Source organism: Haemorhous mexicanus, chromosome 9 (genome assembly GCF_027477595.1).
Source record: "Haemorhous mexicanus isolate bHaeMex1 chromosome 9, bHaeMex1.pri, whole genome shotgun sequence".
Taxonomy (NCBI): domain Eukaryota; kingdom Metazoa; phylum Chordata; class Aves; order Passeriformes; family Fringillidae; genus Haemorhous; species Haemorhous mexicanus.
Genome location: NC_082349.1, coordinates 2,038,501 through 2,052,713, shown reverse-complemented (window position 1 = coordinate 2,052,713; position 14,213 = coordinate 2,038,501). Strand labels below are relative to the sequence as shown.

General features: G+C 40.4%; 1 protein-coding gene across 3 annotated transcripts in view; it reads right to left on the bottom strand.

The window, feature by feature from the left end:
- JAK1 (Janus kinase 1) overlaps positions 1-14,213 on the bottom strand; it is a 55,441-nt gene that overhangs the window by 12,074 nt on the left and 29,154 nt on the right. For all 3 annotated transcript variants that reach the window (XM_059853601.1, XM_059853603.1, XM_059853602.1), the window contains exons 5-11: positions 10,536-10,686; positions 9,361-9,524; positions 8,922-9,255; positions 7,357-7,530; positions 4,125-4,282; positions 1,530-1,653; positions 180-366 (exon numbers count right to left, since the gene is read on the bottom strand). In XM_059853601.1, coding sequence (XP_059709584.1) covers positions 180-366; positions 1,530-1,653; positions 4,125-4,282; positions 7,357-7,530; positions 8,922-9,255; positions 9,361-9,524; positions 10,536-10,686 — 1,292 coding nt within the window. The remainder of the gene's footprint in view (positions 1-179; positions 367-1,529; positions 1,654-4,124; positions 4,283-7,356; positions 7,531-8,921; positions 9,256-9,360; positions 9,525-10,535; positions 10,687-14,213) is intronic.

The following is a 14,213-nucleotide window of genomic DNA, read 5'->3' as shown; positions in this document are numbered from 1 at the left end:
TCACCTCCTCAAACCTGCCCATGGCATCTGACAAAACTCCTCCCCAGAGAAGGAAAAACCTTTAAACCTTTTCTCTTTTTTTTTACAGAGCTCCACACCAGGATACAGCACCAAAAATACACTAAGAGAGTCTGGAGATTGTTCCCTTGCAACAAGAAAACCCTGCAAGGCCAGGCTACCTCTGGGTCTGGGCTGGCAGCACCTCTTCAGGGTGAAGCTGATGTTGTCTGTCCTCAGGATCTGTCCCTTCAGGTGATCCATGAGGTCCTTCAAGGATGCAAAGGATTTGTTGGAGCCATGGAGGAAGTACCCCCCTTTCTTCACCTCGATCTGGAAGTTCTTGTAGGGGCCTGAGTTATTCATCACCTGGGGTTGGAGGGAAAAGAAAGGAAATTGGAGCACTGGAGTGAAGGAATTGCTTGTAAAGCCACCAAGGCTTCCCAAAACCTTGGCATCACATGCAGCACCAGCTCATCAAGGTCCTCTAATCAAACTGCAATAGAGTAGAAAAAAACCCTAACATTCCTGGAATTGTCACTCCCAGGAATGCTCAAAGAAAAGAGCAGCAACATAAAGATGCAATCACTCAACAAGCCCAAATTATGGCTTTTTTTTTGTTGTTTGCAGAGCCTGAAATTATGCTCAAGTGTTGCCTCTTCTGGAGGCATTTTCTCTTTGTTTGGTCAAGAATTGCAGAATCTGGAGCAGGGTTTCAAAATCTCAATTTAAAAATAGCAAAACTCCCTCTCCCAGCCCAGACTGTTCAACGAGATTTCAGGCTGGTGTTGAGATCCTCCAGTTTCACTGGGGAAGGGCTGAACTCCTGAACTTCCCCATCCCAAGAGCTCTCAGGGTCTCCCCTCTGCAGCTTTGGGTCACCTCCCCTTCCCTCTTTTCCAAGACAAAATTCCTCTCTTGTTTCACTGTTAAAAGAGAGAGCTGATCATCTTTTTTTTTTAAATATCTACAGGACATAAATCCAATATCAAATATCCCTTCCTGATTCACCACTGATTCCATGACCATTTTCTGCTAAGAGAAGGATTTATGTTGTTATTATTTATTATTTATTATTATTTACTATTTACTACTTTATTTATTATGTATTATTTAATTTATTATTTATTATTATTCTTGTGTGAACACTTTAAATATCCTCCCAAAGCACCAAGTCAGCTGCAGGCTTTGAGCTGAGGCTGGTGTGGGAATAAAATCCATCAAGGGAATTAAACCCATGCCCAGAAAGGCTCCAGGGAAGCTGAACCATGCTCAAGGCAAGGGGAAGTGACAAATTCTCCGTGTCAGGAGTTTAAAATGCTTCATTCTATCATGTTCCTGCACAGTCTGACTGGGAGGAATGGAGCTGTTCTGGATCAAACTAATCCCATTTGGAGAGAGAGCACAAAGGGCTGGGGAAAAAAAAACCCAATTCCCTGCCCAGAGCTCAGGGTGAGTACCCTGAGGACAAAACCCCATCCCCAGGGCTTGCAGGGAGCAGATTCCAGCTGGGAATGGGCAGCTGCCTGTACCTCTGAGCCTTCCAGACAGGTGACAGTCATCAGGATGTGGTTGAAGTTGGTGCAGCTCCACCTCAGCACGTACATGCCCACCTCGTTGCCCTCCTGCCTCAGCTTGTTGATGGCATATTCCGTGCTGGAAGGGAAGGGAGAGTGAGAAAAACCAGCCAGGCAGCAGCCAAAAATCTGCTTTTGGGGTGGAACAGGAGAGCAAACCTCTGTCTGGGGGGTAACAGTGACTTAAAATATTTATATTGTTATTAAAGTGGGGTTTAAGGGTGCAGGCTCACGTTGGGCTGCACAGAGCAAGGGAGGAAGGATTTAATAAAGGGAATTCTGCAGTCAACACTGTGCAGGTGCACTCCTGGATTTCTAGAGTTTGCAGCTTAAATAAAGGGAATACAGGGATTAAAGGGAAATAAAGGGAATAATAAATAGATATTAATAAAGGGAGTAATAGTAAAATAAAAATAAATAAAAATTAATAAGAATTAAAGTTTTCCCAATCAAGGAAAAAGCTCCAAAAGTGGGTGGAGGGAAGAGAATTCCTTTAGGTGTTTAAAAACCCAAGGCTTTGTTCATCCATCCAAGGACTCCTGGGGTGAGTGAAGAGACACTTCTACTCTCTACCTAAAATATTCCCATGTGTCCATGGAGAAAACTCTTGGAACAGTCCTTTAGTGCAGAAACACTGAGTTTATAGACGAGTAGGAGAAAAACACTGATTTTTTTTTCCTTTAACAAAATGAAGATTTGGTAACCACCACCCACCCAAACCCTGCATTTCCTCAGTGGATTCACCGTGAGAGGAATGATCAAAAACAAAACCCCAAAATGCAGAGGGGACTGAGCAGATGGGCCCAAAATACAGAAAAGACTGAGCAGATGGGCCCAAAATGCAGAAGGGATGGAGCAGATGGGCCCATAACCCCAAAATGCAGGAATGACTGACCAGATGGGCCCATAACCCCAGAATGCAGAGGAACTGAGCAAATGGGCCCATAACCCCAAAATGCAGAGGAACTGAGCAAATGGGCCCATAACCCCAAAGTTCAGGAAGGACTGACCAGATGGACCCATAACCCCAAAATACAGGAGGGACTGACCAGATGGGCCCATAACCCCAAAATTCAGGAAGGACTGACCAGATGGGCCCAAAATGCAGAGGGACTGAGCAGATGGGCCCATAATCCCAAAATTCAGGAAGCACTGACCAGATGGGCCCATAACCCCAAAATGCAGAGGGACTGAGCAGATGGGCCCAAAATGCAGAGGAACTGACCAGATGGGCCGATAACCCCAAAATACAGGAGGAATTGACCAGATGGGCCCAAAATGCAGAGGGACTGAGCAGGTGGGCCCATAACCCCAAAATTCAGGAAGGACTGACCAGATGGACCCATAACCCCAAAATTCAGGAAGGACTGACCAGATGGGCCCATAACCCCAAAATGCAGAGGGACTGAGCAGATGGGCCCAAAATGCAGAGGAACTGAGCAGGTGGGCCCATAACCCCAAAATACAGGAGGAATTGACCAGATGGGCCCAAAATGCAGAGGGACTGAGCAGGTGGGCCCATAACCCCAAAATTCAGGAGGGACTGAGCAGATGGGCCCCAAATCCAGAAGGGACTGAGCAAATGGGCCCAAAATGCAGAGGGACTGAGCAGATGGGCCCATAACCCCAAAATACAGGAGGAATTGACCAGATGGGCCCAAAATGCAGAGGGACTGCGCAGGTGGGCCCATAACCCCAAAATACAGGAGGGACTGAGCAGATGGGCCCATAACCCCAAAATTCAGGAAGCACTGACCAGATGGACCCATAACCCCAAAATTCAGGAAGGACTGACCAGATGGGCCCATAACCCCAAAATGCAGAGGGACTGAGCAGATGGGCCCAAAATGCAGAGGGACTGAGCAGGTGGGCCCATAACCCCAAAATTCAGGAGGGACTGAGCAGATGGGCCCATAACCCCAAAATTCAGGAGGGACTGACCAGATGGGCCCATAACCCCAAAATGCAGAGGGACTGAGCAGATGGGCACAAAATGCAGAGGGACTGAGCAGATGGGCCCATAACCCCAGGATGCAGAGGGACTGAGCAGATGGGCCCATAACCCCAAAATTCAGGAAGCACTGAGCAGATGGGCCCATAACCCTAAAATTCTGGAAGGACTGACCAGATGGGCCCAAAATGCAGAGGAACTGACCAGATGGGCCCATAACCCCAAAATACAGGAGGGACTGAGCAGATGGGCCCATAACCCCAAAATACAGGAGGAACTGAGCAGATGGGCCCAAATCCAGAAGGGACTGAGCAGATGGGCCCAGAATGCAGGAGGACCTGAGCAGATGGGCCCAGAATGCAGGAAGCACTGAGCAGATGGGCCCATAACCCCAAAATTCAGGAAGCACTGAGCAGATGGGCCCATAACCCCAAAGTTCAGGAAGGACTGACCAGATAGGCCCATAACCCCAAAATTCAGGAGGAACTGACCAGATGGGCCCAAAATGCAGAGAACCTGAGCAGATGGGCCCATAACCCCAAAATTCAGGAAGGACTGAGCAGATGGGCCCATAACCCCAAAATTCAGGAAGCACTGACCAGATGGGCCCGTGGCAGCCGTTCCTGATGTTGTGCTGGATGAGGGGAGGAGCCACGTCCGTGCACAGGTAGTGGTGGGCGTCGGCGGTGAGCCTGAAGTAGCCATCGACCAGCGAGGTGAAGGAGAGCGCCTCGGCGTGCGAGCCCAGCCGCAGCTCCTGCCAACACAGCACACGGCCGTCAGCACAGCCTGGCACCGCTGCTGAGGGCGACAAATATTGAACCCTTCTCTCCCCAAAATCTTGGCATCACGTGGGGGAGCAGCTCATCCCCCGCTCCTCAGTGAAGGGTCTTTCATGGAACGGCAACAAAGCAGGGAAAAGCCTAAAAGTTCTGGAATTGTCACTGCCAGGAGGGATCAAAGAGAAGAGCAGCGACATAAAGACGCAATCACCCAACAAAAAAGGGTTTTTTTTAAAAAAAAGTTTTAAAATATTTTATTCCGTTATCAGTCTCACTGAAGGGTGAGACATAAGAGATGCAAAACCCTACAGCATTCTATCAGAACCCATTTCCTAGTTATACTTTATAAATGTTTTTATAAATTAGCTTTTGCCACACAATGCTGCCAATACTTCTAACACCAATCACCTACATTTTTACCCATATTTTACCTATATTTTTACCTATATTTAACACCAATCACCTATATTTTTACCTATGGTTTAATCTATATTTTCCCCTACATTTAACACCAATCACCTATATTTTACCTATATTTTTACCTATATCTAACACTAATCACTTATATTTTTACCTATATTTCACACCAATCACCTATATTTTTACCCATATTTTACCTATATTTTTACACATATTTAGCACCAATCACCTACATTTTTACCTATATTTTAACCTATATTAAACACCAATCACCTAGATTTTTACCTATATTCCAATCTATATTTTTACCTATATTTAACACCAATCACCTATGTTTGTATCCATATTTTACCTACATTTTCACCTACATTTAACACCAATCACCTAGATTTCTACCTATATTGAACACCAATCACCTATATTTTACCTATATTTAACACCAGTCACCTATATTTTTACCCATATTTTACCTATATTTTTACCTACATTTAACACCAATCACCTATATTTTTACCTACATTTAACACCAATCACCTACATTTTTACCTATATTTATTTTTACCTATATTTAACACCAGTCACCTATATTTTTCCTCACATCCTCCTGCTACAATGCATCTTTCACAGCTCTGGCTCTCTAAAATGTCTGGTCTTTTTGCAAGGCCATCTTTTGAAACTTGTTGAAACTTAATTCCAGTTCAATCTCTCTCTCAACAATGACATCTTTATTCCATGGCCTTCCTAAATCAGCACACTTTATCTCAGAGTTTGCAAAACACAGATGTACAAATCTGTGGGAGCTTTCTGCCAGGTTCTGAAATCCTTTAAAAAAATCCATTTCTCACATGTCCCCCTCTTTTTTGGGCTGTAAAAACTTCTTTGATGGTTTCATTTATCACAGGCTGCACACAGTGAGTGCACAAGGCACTGTGGCTAATACAGTACATCAGTAATAATCCAAATTATAAAATATTGCTGTCAGGACTCCAGGAATGCTGGAACATCCCTGGAATGTTGGGATTCATGAGGAATATCCAGCAGCCACTTCTAGCTACAGGATGCTGGGATTTAGTGGCCATTCCCTGCCCTCCCTGTCCTGGCTCCACTGTCACAAATTCAGGAATTCCTCAGGGGATTTGTGAGGAAAACTCTGTGCCAGTGTGGACACAGCTGCCCTTTGAACCCCATTTTGGCTGTGCCCAGTGTCATGGCCAGCACATCTGGTGTTATTTACACTCAAAAGGGCCCTCAGTTGGCACCTTGTGCCCAACCCCAGCCTGGCTCCCCATGGAAGGGAAAGGATCCAGCAGGGAATTAAATGATCCACCAGGGAATTAATTAAATGATCCACCAGGGAATTAATTAAATGATCCACCAGGGAATTAAGTGATAGAGCAGGGAATTAAGTGATCCAGCAGGGAATTAATTAAATCATCCACCAGGGAATTAAATTATCCAACAGATAATTAAGTGATCAGCAGGGAATTGAATGATACAGCAGGGAATTAAGTGATCCAGCAGGGAATTAATTAAATGATCCAGCAGGGAATTAAATGATCCAGCAGGGAATTAATTAAATGATCTACCAAGGAATTACTTAAATTATCTACCAGGGAATTAATTAAATGATCCAGCAGGGAATTAAATGATCCACCAGGGAATTATATGATCCACTAGGAAATAATTAAATGATCCAGCAGGGAATTAATTAAATGATCCAGCAGGGAATTAATTAAGTGATCCAGCAGAGAACTAAATGATCCACTAGGGAATTAATTAAATGACCCAGCAGGGAATTAAATGATCCAGCAGGGAATTAAATGATCCACCAGAAAATTAAGTGATCCAGCAGGGAATTAAGTGACCCACCAGGGAATTAATTAAATGATCCAGCAGGGAATTAAGAGATCCACCAGGTAATTATATGATCCACTAGGAAATAATTAAATGATCCAGCAAGTAATTAATTAAAGGATCCAGCAGGGAATTAAATGATCCAGCAGGGAATTAATTAAATGATCCAGCAGGGAATTAATTAAGTGATCCAGCAGGGAATTAAATGATCCAGCAGGGAATTAAATGATCCACCAGAAAATTAAGTGATCCAGCAGGGAATTAAGTGACCCACCAGGGAATTAATTAAATGATCCAGCAGGGAATTAAGAGATCCACCAGGGAATTATATGATCCACTAGGAAATAATTAAATGATCCAGCAGGTAATTAATTAAAGGATCCAGCAGGGAATTAAATGATCCAGCAGGGAATTAATTAAATGATCCAGCAGGGAATTAATTAAGTGATCCAGCAGAGAACTAAATGATCCACTAGGGAATTAATTAAATGACCCAGCAGGGAATTAAATGATCCAGCAGGGAATTAAAGGATCCAGCAGGGAATTAATTAAATGATCCACCAAGGAATTAAATTATCCACCAGATAATTAAGTGATCAGCAGGGAATTGAATGATACAGCAGGGAATTAAGTGATCCAGCAGGGAATTAAATAAATGATCCAGCCAGGAATTAATTAAAGGATCCATCAGGGAATTAATTAAAGGATCCAGCAGGGAATAATAAAGCCTGGCTGAGATTCCCAGCTCCCTTCAGCCCTGGCTGCCCGTGCTCACCATCCTCTTGTTGTCCTGCTTGTTGATGCTGACCGTGGCCTCCCTGATGACCACGTGGGTGATCTCAGGGAAGTAGGAGAAGCTGTTCCACGCCTCCCGCAGTTTGTGCTTCTCCTCCTCCTTCCTGCCTCTGCCGTCGGATTTCTTCTTCTTCTCTTTCTCTGCCTGCACAGGCTGCAAATGGGTTTGGGAGAAAGCTTTAGGTAAAACTTGTTCAGCACAGTGGTTCTGCTCTAAAGCAAAATTCATTCTAGAACAGCAATTGAAATTAATTATTTATTAGTTAGAACTATGGGCAATAATTATTATATAAATTATAAAATTTATCTAAATTATAGAATCATTATGTAAAATATATCATATAATGTATTGCAAAACAGTTACTCTAAACCAAAAATTCATCCCAGAATAATGGTAGAAATTCATTGTTCATTAATTAGAATTATAGAATAGAATTATTATAAAAATTATAAAATTAAACTCAATTACAGAATATAAAGTATCATAATGCATTTACTCTAAACCAAAAATTCATTCTAGAATAATGATATAAATTATTTATTAATTAGAATTATAGACTTATTATAGAAATTATACAAGTAATATAAATTATAGACTAATAATATAAATATAATAGTATAAAATATAGAATATCATGTACTCTAATACATTTACTCTAAAAAAATTCTAGTCAATTCATTTACTCAAAAATTCATTCTAGAATAATGATATAAATTATTTATTAATTAGAATTACAGAATAGACTTATTATAGAAAATATAAAAATAATATAAATTATAGAATAAATATCATAATATAACATACAGAATATAATGTACTCTAATACATTTGCTCTAGACCAAAAATTAATTCTGGAAGAGTAATATTAACTATTTATTAGTTGGAATTCTAGAATAATTATATAAAATTAAGATATACAATAATAATATCAAATATAGAATATTGTTCTCTATACATCTATACTCTAGAATAATGTACTCTAATACATTTACTCTATAAAAATTCTAGTCAATTCATTTACTCTACTCAAAAATTCATTCTAGAATAGCAATATCTATTCATTACTTATTAGTTAGAATTGTAGAATTAAAGTATTATATAAATTATAAAATCAATAGATAGCATAATATAAATTAATTCTTAATTAGAACAGAATTATAATATGGACTATAAAATTAATATAAATTGTAGAAATATGATATGATATGATATGATATAATATAATATAATATAATATATACAATATAAGGTGTATTAATACACAGAATAAATCCATTTCCCTCTGGAATGTTTTTCACAGGGTCTTTCATTTCCCTGGTCCAGAGGCTGCCCACAGAGGTTGTCCTGAGCCTGCTCTGGTCTCCAAGCAAGGCCTAAAAGGAGGGCTGGGCTGGCAGCCCCTGAGCTCCTGCCAGCCTGGACAACCCTGTAGTCCTGCAAAAGCCCCTCCAACAGAACAAAGTGCAGTGTCTGCAGCCCACACCCACCTTTCAGCCCTGCCCTGTCCCCAAACCCCTGGAATCCCATTCCTCAGGGCTACTCACACTTGGCTTGAGCCTCCACTGGATGCCGTTGTTCCCTGTCACCATCACCTCGTACTTCTCGTTGTCCCCACAGTTGAATTTATTCATCTCATTCTCAGCAGAGATCAGCAGGAACGAGGTCTCAAAGATCTCTGCCCCGTAATACTTGGTCAGGACCTCCATGGTGGATAAATATTTCACCTTCAGGTCCCGAGGGGAGACGCTGTTGTTGCAGATGGTTTTGTTGTTGAACTCCTTCAGGAAATGCTTGAAAACGTTATTGATCCGAATCCTGGTCAGGAAATTCCTCTGCCTGATGGTCCTGTTCAGAGTCTCAGGGATATAATGCTTGTAACTGGGAGGAGAAGCAAGGGGTTAAATGAAAATGAATGAAATTAAATTAAATTCCTCCTGGGAGAGCAGCAGAGCCAGCGGGGACAAAGGATGGATCCCAGCTCACCTGATGTCCTTGGGAAGCTCTGGCAGCTTCACGTTTTTCTTGATGGCATCATGGGAGATGGCCAGGACAGCCATGCCCAGACACTCATTCTCAATCTCATGGACCTCCTGGTCGTTTTTGGGGTCTCGGATGGGAGCCAGGCCCTTCACTAGGTCATACTGGCCCTTAAGAGAACAAAAACCCCAGGTTACCCAGCTGGTCTTTCCCAGAGTTGTCCCTGAGCCAGGAATTCATCCCAGGATCCTTGGGCAAGGAGAAGCTGGAACCTCCTCTCCTTCTTTTATACATCAGCCCACCAAAAATTCACATTTTTTAAAATTAACTACAGAAATCACCACCCCAGGCCCCTTTAAGTACCTCCAATATTTATTTTCTGCTGCACAAAACCAACTTTGTGTCTCTGCTTTATCCCTGCCCTTCCCATCCAAAGCCTCTCCTGGATTCACCTCCAAGCCAAGCCTTGCTCTGGAACTGCCTGGAAAGTGTTTGGTTACCAAAGAGCAAAGACATTTCTGTGCCTCATTTCCCTGGGATTCTCTTTCCCTGTGGTTCCCAGTGTGAAAATCCTGCAGGAATTCTACTCAGAACCAACAGTACATGGCATTTCCTCTGTGCATTCAATTTGCTCGTTCATCAGCCTGAATTTTCCCTTTGTTTTGGTGAAACCTGACAGCTTCTGGCTTGAAAAATCCTTTGGAAGGCAGGAGAGGAGAGCAAAACCACAGTGAGGTTATCAATCTTTATCACCACGGGGTTATCAGTAAATGTTTATCAATCTTTAACACCACCCAGTGAAAAAACCTCATTAAAAGGACCCAGCCCTGGCAGATTTCCCTCTACTGCTGCTCCTCTCCAGCCCCAGCTCTGGGCAAATGTCCCACAAAAGGTGACTGACCATTTAGAAACACAAATAATTCACTTTAGAAGAAAATATCTATTAAAATGAACCCCTTGTTGGGCTGGGAGAGAGGATTTGCTCCTTCATGCAGCAAATCCTCTCCTCTCCACCAGGCAGCAGCAAAAAGAAAACCCTTTCCAGTACTAACAGGACACATCATGTGGATTTTAGGAGCTTAAAAAGAGGCTTTTAAAGCAGAACCCCACCGTTTTTATGGGACAAAAATCCCATGAAACATTTATTTGTGGGAATACAGCATCAGGGAGACAATTCCAACCTGTGCAAACATATATTCCAGGGAATTGGCATCCAGGATGGGGGTCCCCTCTGGGGCCAGCTTCTTGTCATAGGCCTTGGCCCTCCTGGGGGAGTGTCTCCACACCGAGGGCTCGCTCTCGCTGGTCCCGTGCCAGTTGGTGAAATAGTACCTGCCAAAAAAAAACCAGAAACTTGAAAAATGTGTTGGCAAAAGCCTCCATTTCTACAAGATAATCTGGGTTTGGGAAAGTAAAGCAGTTCAAAGTAAGGATTGGTCAGACTTCTGACTGAAGGTGAAGTGGTGCAACATTCCAGCACATTCCTGGCCTGAGGAACTGGGGGGACATTATAATTATTGTGGATTATTAGGGGTTTTTTCCTTTATTTTTCCTGTTAGAGAGATGGAGCACCTCTCCTGTGAGGAAAGACACACTTGGGATTGTTCACCTGGAGAGGAGAAGGACCCAGGGAGAGCTCAGAGCCCCTGGCAGGGCCTGAAGGGGCTCCAGGAGAGCTGGAGAGGGACTGGGGACAAGAGATGGAGGGACAGGACCCAGGGAATGGCTCCCAGTGCCAGAGGGCAGGGATGGATGGGAGATTGGGAATTGGGAATTCCTGGCTGGGATGGAATTCCCAGAACAGCTGTGGCTGCCCCTGGATCCCTGGAAGTGTCCAAGGCCAGGCTGGAGCAGCCTGGGACAGTGGGAGGGGTCCCTGGGATGGGATGGGATGGGATGGGATGGGATGGGATGGGATGGGATGGGATGGGATGGGATGGGATGGGATTTAAGGTCCCTCCCAGTCCAAACCAGTTTGGGACTGACATTTATAAAGCCCCAAATCTGCAGTGGCCCAGCCTCGGTGCAGAGTCAGGATCTTCAGCAAAAGAAAATGAATATTTTTAGTTGAGCTCTTCTTAGGCAGGAACTCCAACCCAAAACGGAGCCAAAACCTCCTGACAAGCAGCAGAGGATCCTCCAGGACTCCTTGGGCTGAGGCCTGGAGAGCAGAGCAAAGCAAACCCTCCTGAAATGCAGAGGAAATGACTTTGCTTCCCTGCTCTCCTGCAGAAGAGGAGTCAGAATTAACAACTCCAATTCTTCTGTGATTTCCTGAAAATAATCATGGGCAAGGCCTTGGGCATTGTTTGGGACTGAGGAGACTGCTCCTCTCGCTAATGAACTGCTCTGATTAGCTACAAAAACAACTGCAGCCCCATTGTTTGAGGGATGGCTAAATAAAGGAGAGTCTTCTCCTTGGAAAGCTCCAGGGGTTCCTGGGAGAGATTCTGGGGATTTCACTGCCACTGCAGGCACAGGAACAGGAATTTCCCCATTCCCAATCAGCTGGGGAGGGAATTGTGGCCCTGAGCTCCAGGAGCAGGACCCAGCCCTCCCTCAGAGCATCCTCCATCATCACTCAGCATTACCTTACACATCTCTATGCAATTCTACAGCACAAAATTAATCAATATTTTATTATATTATATAAGATTATAGCTATTATACAATGTTTTATTGTATATTATATTATTTATTATTATATTAAACATTATTGTACTGTACATTATAGTATTTATTATAGTATTTATTATAACATTCAATAGTATTTATTAAATATAATATGATATGATATAATATAATATAAATAATATATATTATATGTGATGTATATTTCATATATAATATAAGAATATAATATATTATACATAATATATTCTATTATATATAATAATATAATATATTATATTACATTATTATATATTATATATTATATATTATATTATTATATCTTATATTTATTATATTATATTATTATATAGTATATATAATATATTGTTACATATTATATTATATATTATCTATATTTCATATATAATACAATAATATAATCTAATATACATTATATTATATTGTATTATATTGTATTGTATTATATTGTATTATATTATATTATATTATATTATATTATATTATATTATATTATATTATATTATATTATAATTACATTATATTACATTATATTACATTATATTACATTATATCATATCATGTCATATATAATATTTTATTATCAAACCCCATTCTTCGCTTCCAACATTTAAATAAAATCCTCCAATCCCTACAAAAACCATAAGTTTACTTGTATTTTAACAAATTCAAAATCTAAGTAAATTTCAATAAAAAATATAAAATTCTGCCACGTACAAAAAAGCACTCACCACTCCACAAACAAAAAAAACCACCCACACAAATATAAATTACACAAAAATTACAGCTCTTGTATTTCACCCACCTAGATATAGTTATAGAACATTTATATAATTTTATAAAAAAATATAAACTTGAAGTTTCTTGGTAAGTAAAAATATCACCAGCACTCCTAATTCAAACAAGAGGGGGAGATGTTAAAACTCTAGGTATGAAAAATGTTTAACTTTCCTCACTGAGAAAACACAAATCCACAAACTACTACAGAAATACTACAGAGATCCACAAACTACAAAAATACTACAGAGATCCACAAAATGCTACAGAAATACTACAGAGATCCACAAAATACTGCAAAAATACTACAGAGATCCACAAACTACTACAAAAATACTACAGAGATCCACAAACTGCTATGAAAATACTACAGAGATCCACAAAATACTACAAAATTACTACAGAAATTTTAAAAGAATACTACAGAGATCGACAAACTACTACAAAAATACTACAGAGATCCACAAAATACTAGAGATCCACAAAATACTACAAAATTACTACAGAAATTAAAAAAAACCTACAGAAACCCACAAAATACTACAGAAATACTACAGAGATCCACAAAATACTACAAAAATACTACAGAAATTTAAAAAAACTACAGAAACCCACAAAATACTACAAAAATACTACAGGAACCCACAAAATACTACAGAAATACTACAGAGATCCACAAAAGACTACAAAAATACTACAGAAATTTAAAAAAAACTACAGAAACCCACAAAATACTATGAAAATACTACAGGAACCCACAAAATACTACAAGATTACTACAGAAATTTAAAAAAAACTACAGAAACCCACAAAATACTACAAAAATACTACAGGAACCCACAAAATACTACAGAAATACTACAGAGATCCACAAAATACTACAAAAATACTACAGAAATTTTAAAAAAACTACAGAAACCCACAAAATACTATGAAAATACTACAGGAACCCACAAAATACTACAAGATTACTACAGAAATTTAAAAAACACTACAGAAACCCACAAAATACTACAAAAATACTACAGGAACCCACAAAATACTACAGAAATACTACAGAGATCCACAAAATACTACAAAAATACTACAGAAATTTTAAAAAAACTACAGAAACCCACAAAATACTATGAAAATACTACAGGAACCCACAAAATACTACAAGATTACTACAGAAATTAAAAAAAAAACTACAGAAACCCACAAAATACTATGAAAATACTACAGAGAACCACAAAAATACTTCAAAAATGCTACACAAATACTACACAAATACTACAGAGAACCACAAAAATACTTCAAAAATGCTACACAAATACTACAAAATTACTACAGAGATCCACACAAATCCTACAGAAATCCTACACAAACCCACAGGATCCTCCAAGCCCTCCAGAAAGGAACTGGATCCCTTTTCCACAGCAAAACCCAGC